Consider the following 17,355-nt stretch of genomic DNA (forward strand, 5'->3'; position numbering starts at 1 on the left):
GCTGGCGTGACGTTTGTGTCAATGTTCCCAACTGCATGGGAGGGGGTCTTTCCCCTCATACCTCAGCGTGTGACTCTTCACACGCCAAATGTTGATTTCTTTATCATAGTACAGTTCCGGATAGTCACAGCAAGCACCTGGTCTCTAGTACAAGATAAAGGCTGACTTTTCAGTCAATTTTATGTCCACTGGCTCAGCAGAATAGAGGCTCATGATCCACTGAAGCAAGCACAGTCCCAAACCTAACTACCCAGTGGTGGCTGTGCACTCTGAGGCTTGTGCACAAGGGTGGAGTTCACTTAACCTTCCAAAACAGCTTCAGAAGTTCTGCAGCCTCAGAATAGGTTTCTTTAAAAAACCCTTATCCTTATACAACTCTGTGGACAAAGAAGCACGGCTTCTTTGAAAAGAAACCAGAAAAAATGGAGATCCACCAAAAAAAGTAGGAATGTAGGATGAAAATCTGACATGTCAGAAGATAACAGGAGCTTTATCATGGTTTTAAAAGAACTAAAATTTCACAATTAAGAGTCTAATGATTTATTAGTGAAAAATGGAGCAAATGGAGAATTTTTGTAAAGATCAGCAGAGACTGGAATATGGTAGCATTGGAATAGAAAGTGTCTGCAGAGCAGTTACAACCTGGGCAGGGGTGGCATGGTGGGATGTCACACAGAAAGTATCTGGAGTTATAACAAACACAACTTTCAGGAGGGGGAGAAGGATGGCTTAGAAAGAGGAGAGCTGTATAAACTGACATTTGAAACCTGAGGAGCTTTAACATTGCTGCATGGGAGTCACTGGGACCAGTCTGCAAATCCTCTGCTCTGAGACTGGAAAACCTGGACCTTTTGCTGTGAACCACAGCTCCCACAAGGAAACAAAGAAACTTTAGCAAACTTATCTGCACAGGTACCAAAATGGATCTACTCATCAAATATTTTGGTAATGTTTGAGAACATGTCAGATTTTCTGGCATTTTCCATCTCTATTTAAACCCAAACCACTTTACAAGAATTCTGGTGGGAAATAAATGGTCAGTATTGCACAGAGGGTTTGTGACAGGAAAAAGAGGAGAATCCAAATCCAAATTGTGACTTCCTTGTGGCCACCATGGGGCAAGGTCACCAGCAGCGCAGTGGAACAGTGTCTCTAAGAGTCTCCTGACAGAGGTTCAACAATGGCAGCGCTTCCACATAGAGGAGGAATAAAATGGACAGATTAGCTGGTGCAGTGAAGGGGCAGAAGAGAGATATCCAATCCTGCACTGAGATTACAAAAACTGAGGAAAAAACTTTCATTACTTCAATCAATCTACTGTGCTAATGCAAAGGATGGTCAAGGATATAAAGATTTTGTCGTAGCATTTATAGTAGCCTGTAATGAAAGCAAAGGAGAAATTTGCCAAATCTTGTCTCCTTCTGGCAACTAAACAAAGTTCTGGCAGTGACACACAATGCAGCTTTCAAAACCATGTTCTTCTTCAGTTAGAGAAACCTCTACTTTGGTGAGAGGGCTGAATTCACAAAATTCCCAGACAAGAGGAGAAGGGTGCAATGCAGTTTTATGCCCAGTCCTCACAGAATCATGTTACTGTGATAATTTTCATGGCATTAATCCCAGTATAGTTGGAGTAACACGGTTTCAGGGTAGGTGCAACATATGTAGAAGTGGTAAAAAGATTCACTCTAAAAATCTGGGAACTACTCATTGAGTTTAATTAAATACACACAGAGAAAGTGGAAACCTTGGGACAGTTAGGGAGGCATCACCACAGCTCACCAGCAAACTAATTGAGCAAATGATGACCACAGGCCAAGAAGAGAAGGCAGACACAGAGCAGGAAGAAATTCATTCACTGATCAGGAAAGCACGGTGAATGCTATACATGTTAAAAAGTAGTCAAGCACAACCAGACAAGAACTCATTTTTCACGTTGATGGCAGAACTGAGTATTTTCACTCTCACAAATATTTGATCCTTTCCAACTTCCGTTGAATCATTATGCTACTGACTAGCACAGCCTTACTAATTTTTTCTTAAGAGTCTTTCAGAAAGATTTCCACTAAGGATTAAATAAATAATAATGCAAAAGCCATCCAAACTGTTCAACATTATGTTCACCATTGCTATGCTCTTAACACGTCCTAATGTCCTGGTCCTGCACCTGAGGAAGAACAACCCCATGCACCAGTACAGGCTGGGGGCCAACCTGCTGGAAAGCAGCTCTGCAGGGAAGGACCTGGGGGTCCTGGTGGACAACAAACTGTCCATGAGCAGCAGCGTGTCCTTGTGGCCAAGAAGGCCAATGGTATCCTGGGATGCATTAGGAAAAGCATTGCCAGCAGGTCAAGGGAGGTGATCCTGCCTCTCTGCTCTGCCCTAGTGAGGCACATCTGGAGTTCTATGTCCGGTTCTGGGCCCCTCAGTACGAGAGACATGGAAAAAATGTAGTGGAGGGCTACAAAGTCAGATAAGGGGCTGGAGAATCTTACAATGAAAGGTTGAGGGAGCTGGGCCTGTTAAGCCTCAAGAAGAGATGACTGAAAGAGAACCTCATTAATGTTGACGTAAACAGAGGGCACCAAGAGGATGGGCCAGGCTCTTATCAGTGGTTCCAAGCAATAGGACAAGAGGCAGTGTGAAAAACTGAAGCAGAGGAAGCTCCACTTGAACACAAAGAGGACTTCTTTAATGTGCAGTGATTTTGCACTGAAACAGATTGACCAGGGAGGCTGTGGAATCCCCTTACAGGATGGGCCTGGTCCTGTGCCGTGTGCTCTAGGATGACCCAGCTTGAGCTGGGAGGTTGGACCAGATGACCCCCTGTGGTCCCTTCCAACATGATCCATTCTTTGATTCTGTAATGTAATAAGCACTCTTCTCAAGCATGATCTCAGTGATATTAGAGGCTAATGCTACCTTACTCGGTTCACTTTCCAATCTCCATGATGAATAACAGCAGATAAAATCTGAGGTCCTGGTTACTGATGCATAAAGTGAAAGAGTTAAAACCTCTTTGAATCTGCTCTGGTTTTGCAAAACCAGACTGATTTAATGCTAAAAAATTAGATTTTCTTAAAATTAGATTTTTCTAAAGTCATAGATGCTTGAATACATCTTCCACATTTCTCTGTGGAGAAGAATGGATCTTTATATTATAGTTTATAATTAAATACCATCAGAAAATGAAGCATTTACAGAGACGTGTTTGAAACTTATATATACATTTATATTTAAGCCCTACAGCAGTGGTATTCATTGTGGGTAGTGCTATGCATGTTTAGCTCTGCTGCTTCTCTATTTATGGACACGCTATGAAAGCAGTTTGTCAGCAACTTTTTCTGAGTGTTCACATTACCAAATACATCCATTCTCAACTCACTCTAATGTAATTATCGAATTCAGCAGCGAGCTGATAACACAGTTAAAGGAAAATCCCAACCTGCCTCAGTGTTTTCATGCTGTAATTGAAAACAGATGGCAACTAGTGTAATTTATGCTTTTCCACAATCAGTAACATGTTGGTATAAGATAAGAATTCTAAGACTGAATTGCATCTGCTTCAACAACACCATATGCTAGTGCACAGCATAAATATTTATTCAAGCCTACTCCATCTTCTCATTTAAAGCTCAGTTCTATGAAAAAATGAAAGTACCCTTCAGACACCTTCAATTAGCACTGAAGCATCCCTGGAGTGCTCTGAAGGGCTAGAGGCCCAGCATCAAACACTGAGGTATCTTCCTTTTCCTAAACTTCATGGAGAGGGTTAAATGGAGGCATGTACCTTGTGCCTTAATGATACAATATAAATCCCACTAGGGTGCCTTCAGGAGTTACAAAGAGGTTTCTCACCTACAATATCCACGCTTCTCTAGGTTTCCTACTATTGGACTTGGGATACTTTTTCCTGGGAGAAGGTTTTTTTAAGGATTTTTAGACTGATCTATCTTGCTTGCCTAACAGTAATGCAATCCTCATGTTTGAGGTCAGGTTGGCAAGGACCATCAAATGGGTTTTGTGTTTCTCTGCAGCTTGAGGTACATTCAACTTCATGAGAATCTCATTGTTCAAATTTTTTCCAATTGCAGAAATATAAGGCATTGGCAATTCCTCTGATATCATACGGTTTTGGGTTGATTTTCAACCCTCTGGACACTTATAATGTGTGCCTTTTAGTCTTCCACATTACAAGTCTGTAATATGTTGTTATTGTGGCAGTACTTGAATTCTTTGGACTAATCAGATAGTACAGATGTTCCTTTGAGTGCATGAAATGGGCTTGATGAAGTGACATCCATTGGCTTCTTGACACAGTGGCAACTCAGTTACACTTGAGAGCTCGTTCTTATTCTGCTAGTGAAATCATTTGAGAAACTGGACCTGAAATAATCATTTGTGAATGCAGAAGACAAATGCACAGGCAGAAAATTTATAAAGCTGATCTCCCTGCGCCAGCTTTTAGAGATCAGGAGAGCAGAACCATGCTGAAAGGGCCCTGGCTGCACATGACAGTTCCCAAGCTGAGCTCCAAACAAAAGGCACTGGTACCAGTGACAACAAGTGGTTCTTCAAACTCCCTGCTGCAGACTCCCTGCTGCTGAAATGAAGAAGAACTAGGCCTGAAAAGCTTAAACAGCCACTGCCAATTTGTATGATTTGAGGATCTTAGGTGTAACAACTATAAATCCTAAATTGCTAAGAATCAGTTTAAGGGATCAGACAGCTTTCTTTTAACAGTTTGACTAGGGCACTGATTTCTCCAGCCAGTGGGACAAACAGATGATTAGCAAAATGAGCGATTGATTTGTCTCTCTTGCAAGCCTCATACGTAGCTAGGTCTGCTTCTTCTGTCACACTCTGTTGCAGTTATGTCACACTAAATAACAATGTGATGCATAATTTAAGTCAGTAGTTTTAAGTCAAGTTGTAACTTTAAAAAAAAAACCTTGCACCATAAAAACAGAAATGAACTTAGAAAATAAATCAGAAAAAAAAGAGAAAAAAAGTGAAAAACACTTTTACTGACAATAGCTGGCAATAATTAGCAGTGTCATCTACAGAGAACCAGTCAATAGTGAATTTTCAGCCAGTCGATAATAAATATAAAAGCAACCTGGGAACTTCAAAATCCTGCTGTTCCTGTCTGTACTGCTGACGACAGCAGACAGCAAAACAGAGCTGCAAATAACTTAGAAGAACGCAACACTGACTCCTTTCATAGCCTCATATCGCCTCCAGCTCCCACTTGTTAATGCACTTACAGCAACCACTCTCCTCACAACGCTATCACACAGAAACACACTACAGCAAACCAGGTCCAAAAATACTTTAATAAGGCTAATTGACTAGATATTTATTGAATTACTTTCTCAACTTCACATGTGAAACTTCAGACTGTGAGTGGTAATCCCACTTATCAGGCCCAGAAGAGGTATCAAGTCCTAAAGCTTATAGCCTTTCACACATCTTCAGCAGATCATGCTAGTAGGGATTTTTTCAGAAATAAATTGCCTGAAAATTCCCCCAGAAGAGGATGTCACACATAAGGAGACGGCAAGTGCTGCCACGCTGAGGTGCACACGTGTGACAGAGCCCATGTGTCCCAGCCGCTCGCGCCATGCCCAGCCACAGCCACTGTGGGCGGTCAGAGCTCTGTCCTGAGCTCATTGAGTTTTCTGATCAGACTCCCAGTTCACAGCACTTTGGAGTAAGCCAACAACCCAGACAAGTTCAAACTGAAAGCAAGCCACCAGTAGGTCCAGCAGGTAGGTTGAGCCTGCAAGGTTTACTGCTTTCTGTGATACATGGTAGAATTTTAAATGCACAAACCAAGGCCCTACAATGAGATAGTAGGCAGAAGTCCTCTCTCAACAATATGTCCATCATAATGCAAAGACAGGAAAAGAGTGCTCTCCAAAACAGGCAAGTGCAAAATCACAAGCTTTACAAATAAAGACATTCTAAAAACAATTACAGATGCATCTCCTTAGGAGGAAAATCCCTGCTGCTACTGCCAAGAACTTTTCTACTAACTGCAACGCCAAGGCTTGGCTCTTCTTCAAATTCTTGCCCTTTTCATCATAGCCAACTTTCCTTGTTAGCGCTTCTTTGGTGTAGCACTCTTTTTGCAGACAAAAGCCTCTTGCACCAGCCCACCAGAAGTTACTGTCCACAACAGCCTGTTCTCAAAGTGCCCTTCCTGCAGCTTCCATACAGGGGATTGCTTAATTTCAAGGAGCTGTCATCTAAAGCCTGTCATTTGATTTCTTTGAATTTGCCAGATTGAGGAGTTCTGTAAACAGATGGATTAAGTGACATAGATTTTTTTTTAAATTTCAAATACTGCACTATGATTTACATACTTATTTCCATGGGAACATCTAACAAAAGCCCTTATTTTCAAAGAAAAACATCATCTCTTCACGAGGCTAAAGGTATTCAGCATTTCCAAAAATGGGGCAACAATTTTTCTGCCAAAAGAGAGGCTCATCTCATATACAGCTATAAATTTTTATGTGCAATTCTGCTCTGAAAAAACATTTCATATAAAGATAGCAGCTTTGAAAATAATCAGATCTGTCCTCGTGTAATATCAAAACAATATATCCCAGTCTTACAGCACTGTTTGTTCCTCTCAGGACAGTGAACTGTTTTGCATTCTTGATCTTGAATGGTTCAGGTAGACCTTTGCAACCCCATGGGATTACACATACGACACCACAGTGCTGTTTTTACAAGTCAGGTTTCAGAATTGCTCCACTCCATATAGAAGCTGTATTGCTAGCTTCTATATTCAAAGAATAAAAGGTGCTGTAAAATACTAAACTCCCAAGTTCAGGATCTAGAATATACACATGAATTAATAAATCATTTTCAAATTTAGGCCCTTTAAATTTTAGGCAGGATCATTATTTGAAAATTATACTCTTCGTATAAAAAATGTAACTGTATATTATATTTAGGTGTTGTATAAAACATATAAAAAAATTCCAGCTCCCTCAGAACTCAAGTTTCTTTGCCAGCAGGATGTGTCTGGGTGGTGCATGCACCAACAAGCTCTGCAGCTGCCGTTCCCTGTCCCAGGGGTTTTGCCTACCTGTACTAAAAAAAAGTTTCAAAGACAGTATGTTCTTGAAAGTTCCACTAAAAAAAGAATCAGCAGCGAAAGAGCAGAAACCCCTGAACTGCACTTGCTAAGGAGGGTCCCATGGCAGGTCTGGCACTGTGCAGCAGGCAGGATTATGCATCCCTGGAGTTGTGGCCTCCAGCTTGGTGAGTGTGAATATACAGGTGAGAGGCAACTGGGATGAGTATGACGGGAAAGAGAGATGAATTAGAAGGTTGGACAAAATTCATGGCAAACTGGGGTACATGTGGAATACACCTGAAACCTTCATTAGTGTTGCTGCCACGCCATAAAGCATTGCATAAATGGATAGTTTAATCTTTCTGGCCATTGGAGCAGGTGGAGCAGCTAACTTAATTTTCTTGCTTTTATCTGTACTTAACATAATACTTTGCCTTTGTTTTTCTCTTTGTACAAGGCAGAGATTAATTCACAGATATATGCAGGATGTGATCCAAGCCCACAGGTAAGTTACTGGGCTCTGCATTGCAGTGCAAAAGCTTAAAGTGGAATGTGTATTTATTGATTCTTAAATCACTTATGAAGCTATTTCAGCTCTTTATGAAAGTATCATCCGTTGTTCTTTCCAAATCATGTGGAATCCTAACTGTTTTACACTGAACAATGGGCTATGTTAGCTTCACTTTCACTAGGTATGTCTGACTTTGCCTGTTCCTATACACTCAAAGTCCAGAAGGTGCATACTGGTAGTCACATAAATTGGAAAGTAAAGAGGGAAGCTAAAATTACGCAGAGTTGAAAAAAACATGAAAATTCAAAAAAAAAAAATCCATCAAAAAATAAGAACACCACCACCACCAAAACCAGCCAATCATGTGAATAAAAACCCACCTCAACAAGAGAAAAGGTCAAGAAAGTAGCTTGGAAAGGATAATCGAGTCTCATGTGAAAAAGAGACTTCAAGAATCTCAAGGAAAGAAGAAAAGAAACAGGAGGGGGTTTAAAGGCAACAGAACTCACTGTGCATAAATATCTGAAACTGAGACAGAAAGGTACTCAACACTGGGAACAAAAGCACCTCTCACTCCCCAAATGCAGACAGCCCAGGATCTTCACTGAGCAGCACAAATATCCCTGGGAAATCATCCCATTTTGAGAACTCACCTTCATCCCAGCCGCAGCTGCTGGCCCACTGGGGTCCACAGCCTGGATGTGGCAGGGTTTGCTCCCCCGCACCACAAAGCCCCAGCCCACGGCATCACCAACAATCTGGAAAGAAGAAAGGACATGATCACTTTCAAATAGCTTCATGAAATTTAAGGGGGCAACTTCTAAATGGCCCAAGATTTAATTTCAAACATCTCTGTAATTCCAACACATAGTAGAGCACAGGCTGCTATGTCACTCATGGGAAAGGCTCTATCCAAATGATTCTTCTTGCTTTTAATTAAGTTTTTTCCTTGAACTAGGAGGCTGTAAAAGCAGCCTCCAATGTAAAAATACTTCCAATGACTAGGCTAAAAAATGCCTTTAAAGAAAGGTTCTAATAATGTATGTGAGTCAAATTTTCTGTCCCATCATATAGAAAGACCCTGCTAGAAAACTTCACTTTGGGTAGGTGATCGACTCCTGCAGAGCAGGAGCACCAAATCTGGGTGAGTTTGTATAATACAGATGTTATTGGCTTTATGTAATTTTACACCCCTTTTAAGTATCACACTGGCATAAAGACAGAATAAACAAGTGCTGAATCAGACTTGAAATTTATGGAAGTACTGATAATGGGATTTGAGATTTTAAAGTATAAACCTCAGCAAATACAAATAAGCTCTAATTATCCCATCAGAAAATGTCTATTTGGATTGCCCTATGCAGAAACATAAACATGCAGAAAATATAGAAAAATACTGGAGACATACCGTAAAAGTTTTCCTAACATATGGGGCTCCAGGCATCAAGAGCTCATCAGCAGTCACAGGTCTCTTTAATACTGTAGAGGCACAGAAATTCAATAAAAACATTCCTCTGGAGTTTCTCCTAACAAGTAAGATACAGTGGTGGGATACCTTTTTGGCCCCACTTCCCATACAGCCTCTCAATTCTTGCACACTTGCTTGAAAGCAAGTAAGAGAACTAAGGAAAAGCCTGCAGAATAACTCTGAGTATAAATGATGAGATCTTTGGAAAACTGGGGCCTTTCGTCAACAGACTTTGTTGTCTGCAATCAAAATCCCCTAAACACTATCACAAAAATCAGAAGTGGCTTTTCTTGTGTTGAAACAAGTGACCAACCTTCCTGGCACAGCACAGCTTTCCTTCACAGCTCACTGTGTGTTTGTTGGGTGCTCTCTGCTATTTCATCTGAGTTGGGTTTGAATCATAGAATTAAATAGCAAGAAAATCCTGCTTGGGTGAGGAATTATCTCAAGAGATTTCTGAAACTGTAGGCACAGACCTGTAACTCCCACCTTATCCAGGGACAGACAAGGTAACCCACAGGTGTCTGGGATTTTAAATGAAAGGAGATACCAGTAAGTTTCTGCAGGTCCTCATTGCCTTCCTATGTAGTGGCATAATTTTCTCCAAACAAATTAAATTTGAAGTTCTGCCAGATCAAATCAATACCATCCTGTTTACCAGTTTTTATCTGTTCATAAATGCTTCAAAGATAAAGGACAACATAAAGAGATATGCTGCTCACCCCATTTGCCTGCTTCACCCTTAATATTATGGCTGTTTTTCTTTTAGTGGTAAATAATTTTGATGGTGTCTGTCTTTTCAGTCACAGGTGAGAGACAAAATTTCTCACAGATGGTATTTGAAGACATTCTTAAGTCTCTTAATGACATTCATGGGAGCAGGGAGAATTCTAGCAGACAAACCAATACCTTTTTTTTTTCTTTCCCATGCATTTTGATGAACTGTCATTTAGCCAGTGTTACACTTTGCAGAGCATGTCTGGTCAATGCGAAAAAACTGAACGATCGTGCTCATTTGACAAGTCAGAATCAGGCAAATCACCCATGCAGGGCTCTCTTGTGTGCCTCCCTTCATTATAGCTCCAGATTTTTTTTTTTTTTTTTGATGATTGTTTTTCTACATGATTGGTCAAGTCATGACCTGGGTGTTTTTACAGTGCTTGCCTGTAAGAGAGCTTGTCTGACAACAAATACACCTCTGCCTTGTGTTTATTAGCAAGTAGTTCAGCAATACACTCTGGGTCTGGATAGCAAGAAGCTATTTGTGAACAAATTCTCCTTACAGTCAGCAGAGGATGAAGAATTCCTTGTAACATTTACATCTGACAGCCTCATGTTAACCTATGCAAGCTGACATGTGGATCTGTACTTGTGCTCTGGGAGAAATAACCCTACATTGCCAGTAATTGTATAATGCTTAAAAATCAGTCTGTTTATAACCCCACTGCTCTCTTCTTTCAAATATGAGTCTGTTAAAGCTACTCACAGTTTGAAAACTAGTCCTGAGGCAAAATTTCTTCTAAAAAATTTATGCAAGAGCAACGTCAGCCTATTCTTTTTCTTCCAGTGTTGTGTAATCAGCTGCATTAAAATAAACTTGTTCTCACTACTGACACTTCATATAAAATCAGAACCATAAATGAACGGAATAGTTGGCATACTTCAGATAACACACACATTTATGGATAGCACATGAATGCTGTTTTATCTGTCCCAGAAAATTTTCCAGGATGTAATTAATGTACTGGGGACAAAGAGCTCCCCATACAAAATCTACTAAAGCATTTCTGGAAAATATACCTGAGAGATATTCTGCCAAAACATGATACGATACTGTAGTACCCTTTATATAGGGGCAAGCCCCCTGCATGAAGGGGTGAGCATACTGGAAGGTGCTGCTGAACACCCAACAGCAACACACTCTGCAGATGCAATGGCCACTAGAACTGACAGCATTTCCTGTGCTGGGCAGCAGGTCTGCTGGAGGGGTTATGGCTTCTGAGCATATAATCCCTCTGAGTCCTTCCAATTATTTTAGTTCAGAGCTTCATACTGAATTCCCAGCAGAGCTTAAGCCGAGGGAAGGAAATGTGCTAAAAGGAGAGAGAGGGAAAATATCCTTCCCTTTCTGATGGCCACTCTGCACAGCAGGAATGAAATGCACTTTAGTTCACTCATCTCCGGAGTAAATGGTCAAGGTTTTGAACAGCATTCACCTAGTGCTTGAGGCACTCTCTTGTAATCACTTCAAATGCCAGCATCCCTCCAAAAGCAAAGATTACACATATCCACTGAAGCCTTACCCTGTTGTGCAGTACTCCCCACACCACTGCCAGAGACTTGGTGAATCTGAAATAAGGAAGTCAAAGGGCAGCAGGGGCCCTGTTTGATATTCAGGGCTATTTCTGAGGGAAACAGAGAGGCTGAAACCATATCTATCTTGGTCTGTTTTTCCCTTCCCAGATGTACAGTAAGAAACAATTTTAAGTGAACTGTGGAAGAATGGGTGTGTTTAATCTTCTGGCATAGGATAGGATATCCTTTCAAAAGTAAAATAAGCTTCAACATTACTTCTACCTTCTGAAACAGACCAGTGTAAGACTTAAAACAAATTAAAATATTCAAATGGTCTCTGACAGGCTGAAATAATGCTGCCTCATTTTTTCTTAGAGCCTGCTGTTTTCTGAGAGGTGTTATTCTATAGCAGCTCAAGCAGTCACTGGATAGTTAAACTCTCCTCTGACTTGCACCAAAGGAATGTCTCTAGGAGGAGATTTCAATTGGTTCAGAGCTTGGCAGTGAAGAGGCCAATCTAGGCCTCTGACTGCACATCGTCCTAAGAGATAAACTGCAGCTCAAACCACAATTATGGACTTGACGCAGAGATTACTGGAGGGAGTCCTCTGGTTTTTGTTCAACAAGACTTCAGGCTAGAAGATAATAGTTCCCTCTGGCCTACAAAACCTGTGACACTGTGAATTTTTAATGTGTTCTTGGAAACAGAGGCTTAGGTGTGATGACAGGCATTCTTCACATTGTCTCCTCCCCACAGAGATGTCTGCACCCTGGCTGCTGTGCATGGGTGCTCACCAGATTTGGGGTTGCAGAGCACAGGGGGACTGCTGCTGAGGGTCGGGCTACTGCTGAAGTACCCGCTGCTGCCACAGCTGCTCATGCTGCTCCTCCTCACTGCCGACACGATCTTTATCTCCTTGGTGGGACTCACTGCAAGCAGAGAGAAAACAAGGAGAGAACGGGAGCTGGGACCAGTTACTAAGCCATTTTCCTGTTTCTTTTAAAAAGAAAAAACAGCAACAAGCCATGCTTTCACTGACAACACTGGGAATGGGTTAGTGTGTCCTACATTGTTAGAAGAGTTACTACATTAAAGTAATGCTGTAACTAACAGGATGGCTGAACTGCTCCCATTGCAGTGTCTTCTAAGAGGCATTTCAATATAGGAAACCACAGTTTTTCCAGTTTTCCTTTCCCTTCTTTCAGTTCTTAGTAGCTATTATTATACACAGATGCTGCAGGGCCACTTCCCCTCACTTTTAATGTTCTTGGAAACTCCCCATAGAATGTATGACAAATTACTTTGAATTTGGGTGACTTTAACCAGTTTGAACATGGACCCCAAATTTTGATTAGCATCTGAAATGCTGTTTTTACAGATACATCCCAGGGCACTATAGGTTTGGTAAAATGAGTAAATGGACAATCCCTATAAACAGGGACATATAATACTCAGCCCTGCATTTTTTTCTAACACTGAAACCCCTCATCCAAAACCTATTTTTTACGACTCCACAGAGTCATTTTACAAACAGCAGTACAATTAATGAGTCACCTGAGAGAAAGCTGGTGTGTTTCCTGTTGTCATGGTTCTGTTTGCGCAGGCAAAATGGGCTGTCATGGCTTTCTGGCATCAAGCGAGATTTCTCCGTGAGGAGCTCCATTAATCGCCGCCGCCGGCGGAAATTCATTCTGCACTGGTAGAGTAAGTTGCTGTCCATAAAATGGTTCTTGTTGGACACTAGGAAAAGAAATGGATACAAAGTCTATGCCTGGTAGGCACAGAAATAAATCCAAGCTTACCCACATGCAACTTGTGCACTACAGACCTTGTTGTAAGGATGCAATGCTCAGAGCTCTCCTCTTCCCCTGTGCAGCCTCAGAAAGACGAGGAAGGTGATCAGCTTCACACAGGTGGCTTTAATATACACTCTTTATAACAGTAATAACAAACTAGGAATAGTAATGGGAAATGCTGAGAAGAACCTTTTACACTTCTTTGATTAATGGTATGCACTTTTTATTGCCCAGTGGAAATAGAAGTACTTTACCTCTCAGTGACAGGTTACTTAATGTTCCACCTCTGTGCATGATTCCTCCATACGCCTCTTGCTGCTGCTGGTCATTACGGACCAGACTTAGCTCCTTACATCAAGTTTAGTGTAAATTCATTAGTGTAGGGCAGCCCCTGGGAGCTCTGTCCAACTACCTTGTTCAGAGCTACAGGGCAGCAAAAAATTAAGACCTGTGTATTTCCTCTGTCTTGTTCACCACAGACATTGTGTCCCAGACATTTCCTGCAGGCCACTTCCCCGCTTCACATGGATACACAAGGTTTGGGAACAGGCACCTGGCCAAAAATCATTTCATACATAATGAACAAAAACCTTAATTGCAACCAGTATTGACACTGAGAGCAAATCCCAGGCTGCTGATGTCAGAGAAGGAGCCCCAAGCCTACCCCTGGCGTGCAGCATCACTGTAACATCTATGTCTTCACTGCCACCGATGCTGTAATGAAAAATGTTGGATGGAGCTCTGTGCCAGGTCCTGAAAGTGCTTTGACTCCTGCAGGTCCTTACCGCAGGAAAGCTCTCTGGAATACTCTCTGCATCAGTACTGCAGCATCTAAAATAGCTGCAGTAGGTGTTTGGCAGCATTTTTCTCCATTTTCACCCAGCTCCTGTGACCACGTTCCACAGAAATAATTTCCCACAGCTGACCTTTTCAATGGATAATCTGGATCCTGTATTTTCCAATTTCATAAATTGCATTTATTGCAATACTGAACTGTAAGAACTGCTGGGCTATCAATATTTATGGGTAAACAAGAACACAGGTATGCACTAAGGTCAGTCACGTCTATGATTACATGTCTCAGTCACTTGGCCTCTTACTGCAGACACAGAACTTTTGCCTTACTCTTTGCTCTGCCCAACACTTGAGGTCCAAAAACCAGTAGAGTCCAAGGTGCTACACAAGACTCAGAACCTGGAGCCCTTCTGGCCTGCTTTCCTTTCATTCTCATCCCCAACACAGTCTTTCTTGCTCTCATCCCTTCTGAACACCTCCGTGTTTCAGGCTACTCTTCATGGAACTACAGAACTACACCACACATGACAACCTTGCAAAATAGTCTGTATTTACACATAAAGTGCCAGTAAGTAATTAGATGTTTGTGAGCTGAAGAAATAACCTCAAAGAGGAAAAAGTCCAGTCCAGCCACCTTCTCCAGGGACGTCAAGTCACCCAGACAATAAGGAAGATGCCAGTCCTAGATATGATCCTCAGGACACTGTCTTCCATGTGGATGCAGAAACTGCCTTGTGAGACCACCTTGCAAAGAAGCATGTCCTTTGCCTGCCTGGGTCACTGTGAGAGAGACCACTGTCTGTACAAATGGACTTCTACCTTTGGGACACAAGGAATAATCAGTACACAGGAACTTTCTGAACTGCACATGCTGGTGCCCAAGCTGCCACACAAGCCATCTGCCCCAGAGTCGCATGGCTGTAAGGCATCCCTTAGATTGCCCGGTTCTGGCAAAGATCTTTGGAAGAGTCAGTGCCACTTGGCTTTGTCTGCTTCCTTTTGATGCTGAATCCACTGCATCCTCAGGGATGCAAAATGGCTTTGTTAAGTCAAATTTAGCATCACAAGTAACTCGTTACTGTGTTCTGACACATTAATTACTGCAGGCACACACTGCTGCTGTGCCCCCCATTTTGGATACATATCATATGTAATACTATAAAACAACACTTACTAACAATCACTATTTCTGAAGAACAGAAATAGAGGAGGAGAGATTTGGCAATTTGCCTACATCCCCCAAAGGATTTGCTATCAGAGGCAGAGTGAGTATGTAGGTGTTTGCAGCTACCAGTTTCATTTTAAGATCACTGACATAATAAGTAAAAGTAGCAATATCTATCAATATCTTACAACATTATTAGAATAACCTAATTTAAAGGCAAAAAAAAAAAAAATTGAGACCATTTCAATATCAATCTTAAAAAGGCAAACTCTACTTATTCAGCACTATTGCAATTCACAATCTTAAATGAAAGAGGTCTCCACAAAGGCTTCCTTGGAAATAGAACTGCTGTGGCCAACCATTCACAATGTAAGAAATATCAGTAGGGTTTCTGAGTCAAGTTAAATATTATGATGCCACTGTTTTTAATGAAAATTATTCTGTTGTTTATGTCATTAACTGAAGTGCTCTGACAGTACTCAGAAATTATGATAATCAGACATAAACACACACTCGCGCTGCAGACATTGTCGAGCACTCTGAAATTCAAGAATTACTGACCATGAAACTAGATAATGTAAACAGAACATATTTTAGAATAACACTACTTGTTTTGAATTAAATATTGTAATATTTATATACTTAAAACTGCAAGGCTTAGGTTTTCCATGGAAGTAATTAATCTCAGCTATAACTATTTCAGCCCATAGATGGGTAAATTTTTCTACAATAAAGGAGTGCAAGTGGAAAAGCTAAGTCCAATGACTGTGTATTGGAGAGTATTTGTATATGATTTACAGAACAAAGGATTTGCAGCCAAAATGCTCAGGACATGTAACATTGGTATAGAATTTGGCAGGCTCCTTGACTTTCATATTTTAACCTCCTCATTTCTAATGATAGTTCACATACCATGTGTTTGTAACATCATGTAATTTTTTACATATTGAAAAAAAAGCTGAAAATATAAATAGGAGCAATATAGCTCAGACTGCTTCCTTGTGCATACATCATCAAACAGTCTCTCACCAAAATTATTACTATGCCTCATGAAGCTCCTTTTTTTTTTTTTTTTTTTTCTTTTAATCATCTGAGTTATTCATGATTTGTGATTAAATGTCCAGGCTGAGACTCTGCTGAAGGATGAGTGCATCTGGAAAGCTGTGGAAAAAGGAATTTCCAGACCATGGATCAGAAGGAAGAGGTTGAGGAGGGGGATGCAGATGTGGGTGCTGGCTGCCTCTGAAAGCCCTCCTTGGATGCAGTGGCTGACTTTCAGCAAGAGCCAGGAGAAGCTACACATGCCCTTGTCCTTGGAAAATCACAACTCGGTAAATGCTGGATGCAGAGCACACACAGAGGGTTGGGTTTGTTACACTGGTAGCTGCTGGGTGAGAGGTACAGGTGCAGTCACGGGTGCTCAGCTCAACTGCTTCAGCAGCCACACTTTGCTGCAAGCAGCAGAGCAAAGTGGGAGTGAAAAGCTTTTCCAAACCAATGGCAGAATGTTGAGAGGGTTGCACAGACTTGCCCAGGAGCAGCTTCTTTAAAGGTAATTTAGAGGTTGTTACCTCTGGGTGTTGACTCAGAGGCAGCAGCAGATAAACTTGTGGCAGCTGACAAGGCTCTTGCTCCAGGTACCTCTCATGGAACTTACACTACGTACATTATGAGGGTGATGCAAAGAGCAAGGTGGGGTGACTTCATGTTTCTTGCTCCGATTTAATTCACAGCTCTTCAGGTGGCAACATGTTCATGTTACAATGTGCACCTTATGCAACAGAAAGAAATGCACCAAAGTGAGTAAAGTAAAAATATGGTGACTGGAAACCTCCAAAACCATAAAAGTACACAAGAGCATTTATTGTCCTGGAAGGATAGGTACCAACACAAACATATACTCACTGATATCAAACTTTGGAGACAGGGTCATAACCACACCAGTCTAATCTTCCACATACACAGGCCACAAAATTTCTCCCAGGAACAGAATTTAATAATTATCTTTTAATCTTACAAAAAATTTACTTTACTCACACTTTAAAGCATTTATTGACCACTTTACCCATCCCTTTATAAGCTATTCAAGCTTTCAGTCACTTGCCCTGCCAGAAAATAAAGATTCAGCTCAAAGCTGAATTTGCCTAACTTTAGCTGCTAATCTCCGGATTTTGTCACACCTTCATTAGAAAGCTACATAGGATGTGGCCAAAAATCTTTGCAAAGAAATC

At 41.3% G+C, this 17,355-nt stretch overlaps 1 protein-coding gene across 2 annotated transcripts in view; it reads right to left on the reverse strand.

The window, feature by feature from the left end:
* The window catches only part of DEPTOR (DEP domain containing MTOR interacting protein), a 77,832-nt gene that overhangs the window by 16,925 nt on the left and 43,552 nt on the right, over window positions 1-17,355 (reverse strand). For both annotated transcript variants that reach the window (XM_066176843.1, XM_066176833.1), the window contains 4 exons: window positions 12,923-13,108; window positions 12,163-12,297; window positions 9,013-9,083; window positions 8,258-8,362 (listed from right to left, as the gene is read on the reverse strand). In XM_066176843.1, coding sequence (XP_066032940.1) covers window positions 8,258-8,362; window positions 9,013-9,083; window positions 12,163-12,297; window positions 12,923-13,108 — 497 coding nt within the window. The remainder of the gene's footprint in view (window positions 1-8,257; window positions 8,363-9,012; window positions 9,084-12,162; window positions 12,298-12,922; window positions 13,109-17,355) is intronic.

The sequence above is a fragment of the Chamaea fasciata genome, unplaced genomic scaffold (assembly GCF_029207755.1).
Source record: "Chamaea fasciata isolate MVZ Bird 193981 ecotype frontalis unplaced genomic scaffold, bChaFas1.0.hap1 SCAF_1, whole genome shotgun sequence".
Lineage (NCBI taxonomy): Eukaryota > Metazoa > Chordata > Aves > Passeriformes > Sylviidae > Chamaea > Chamaea fasciata.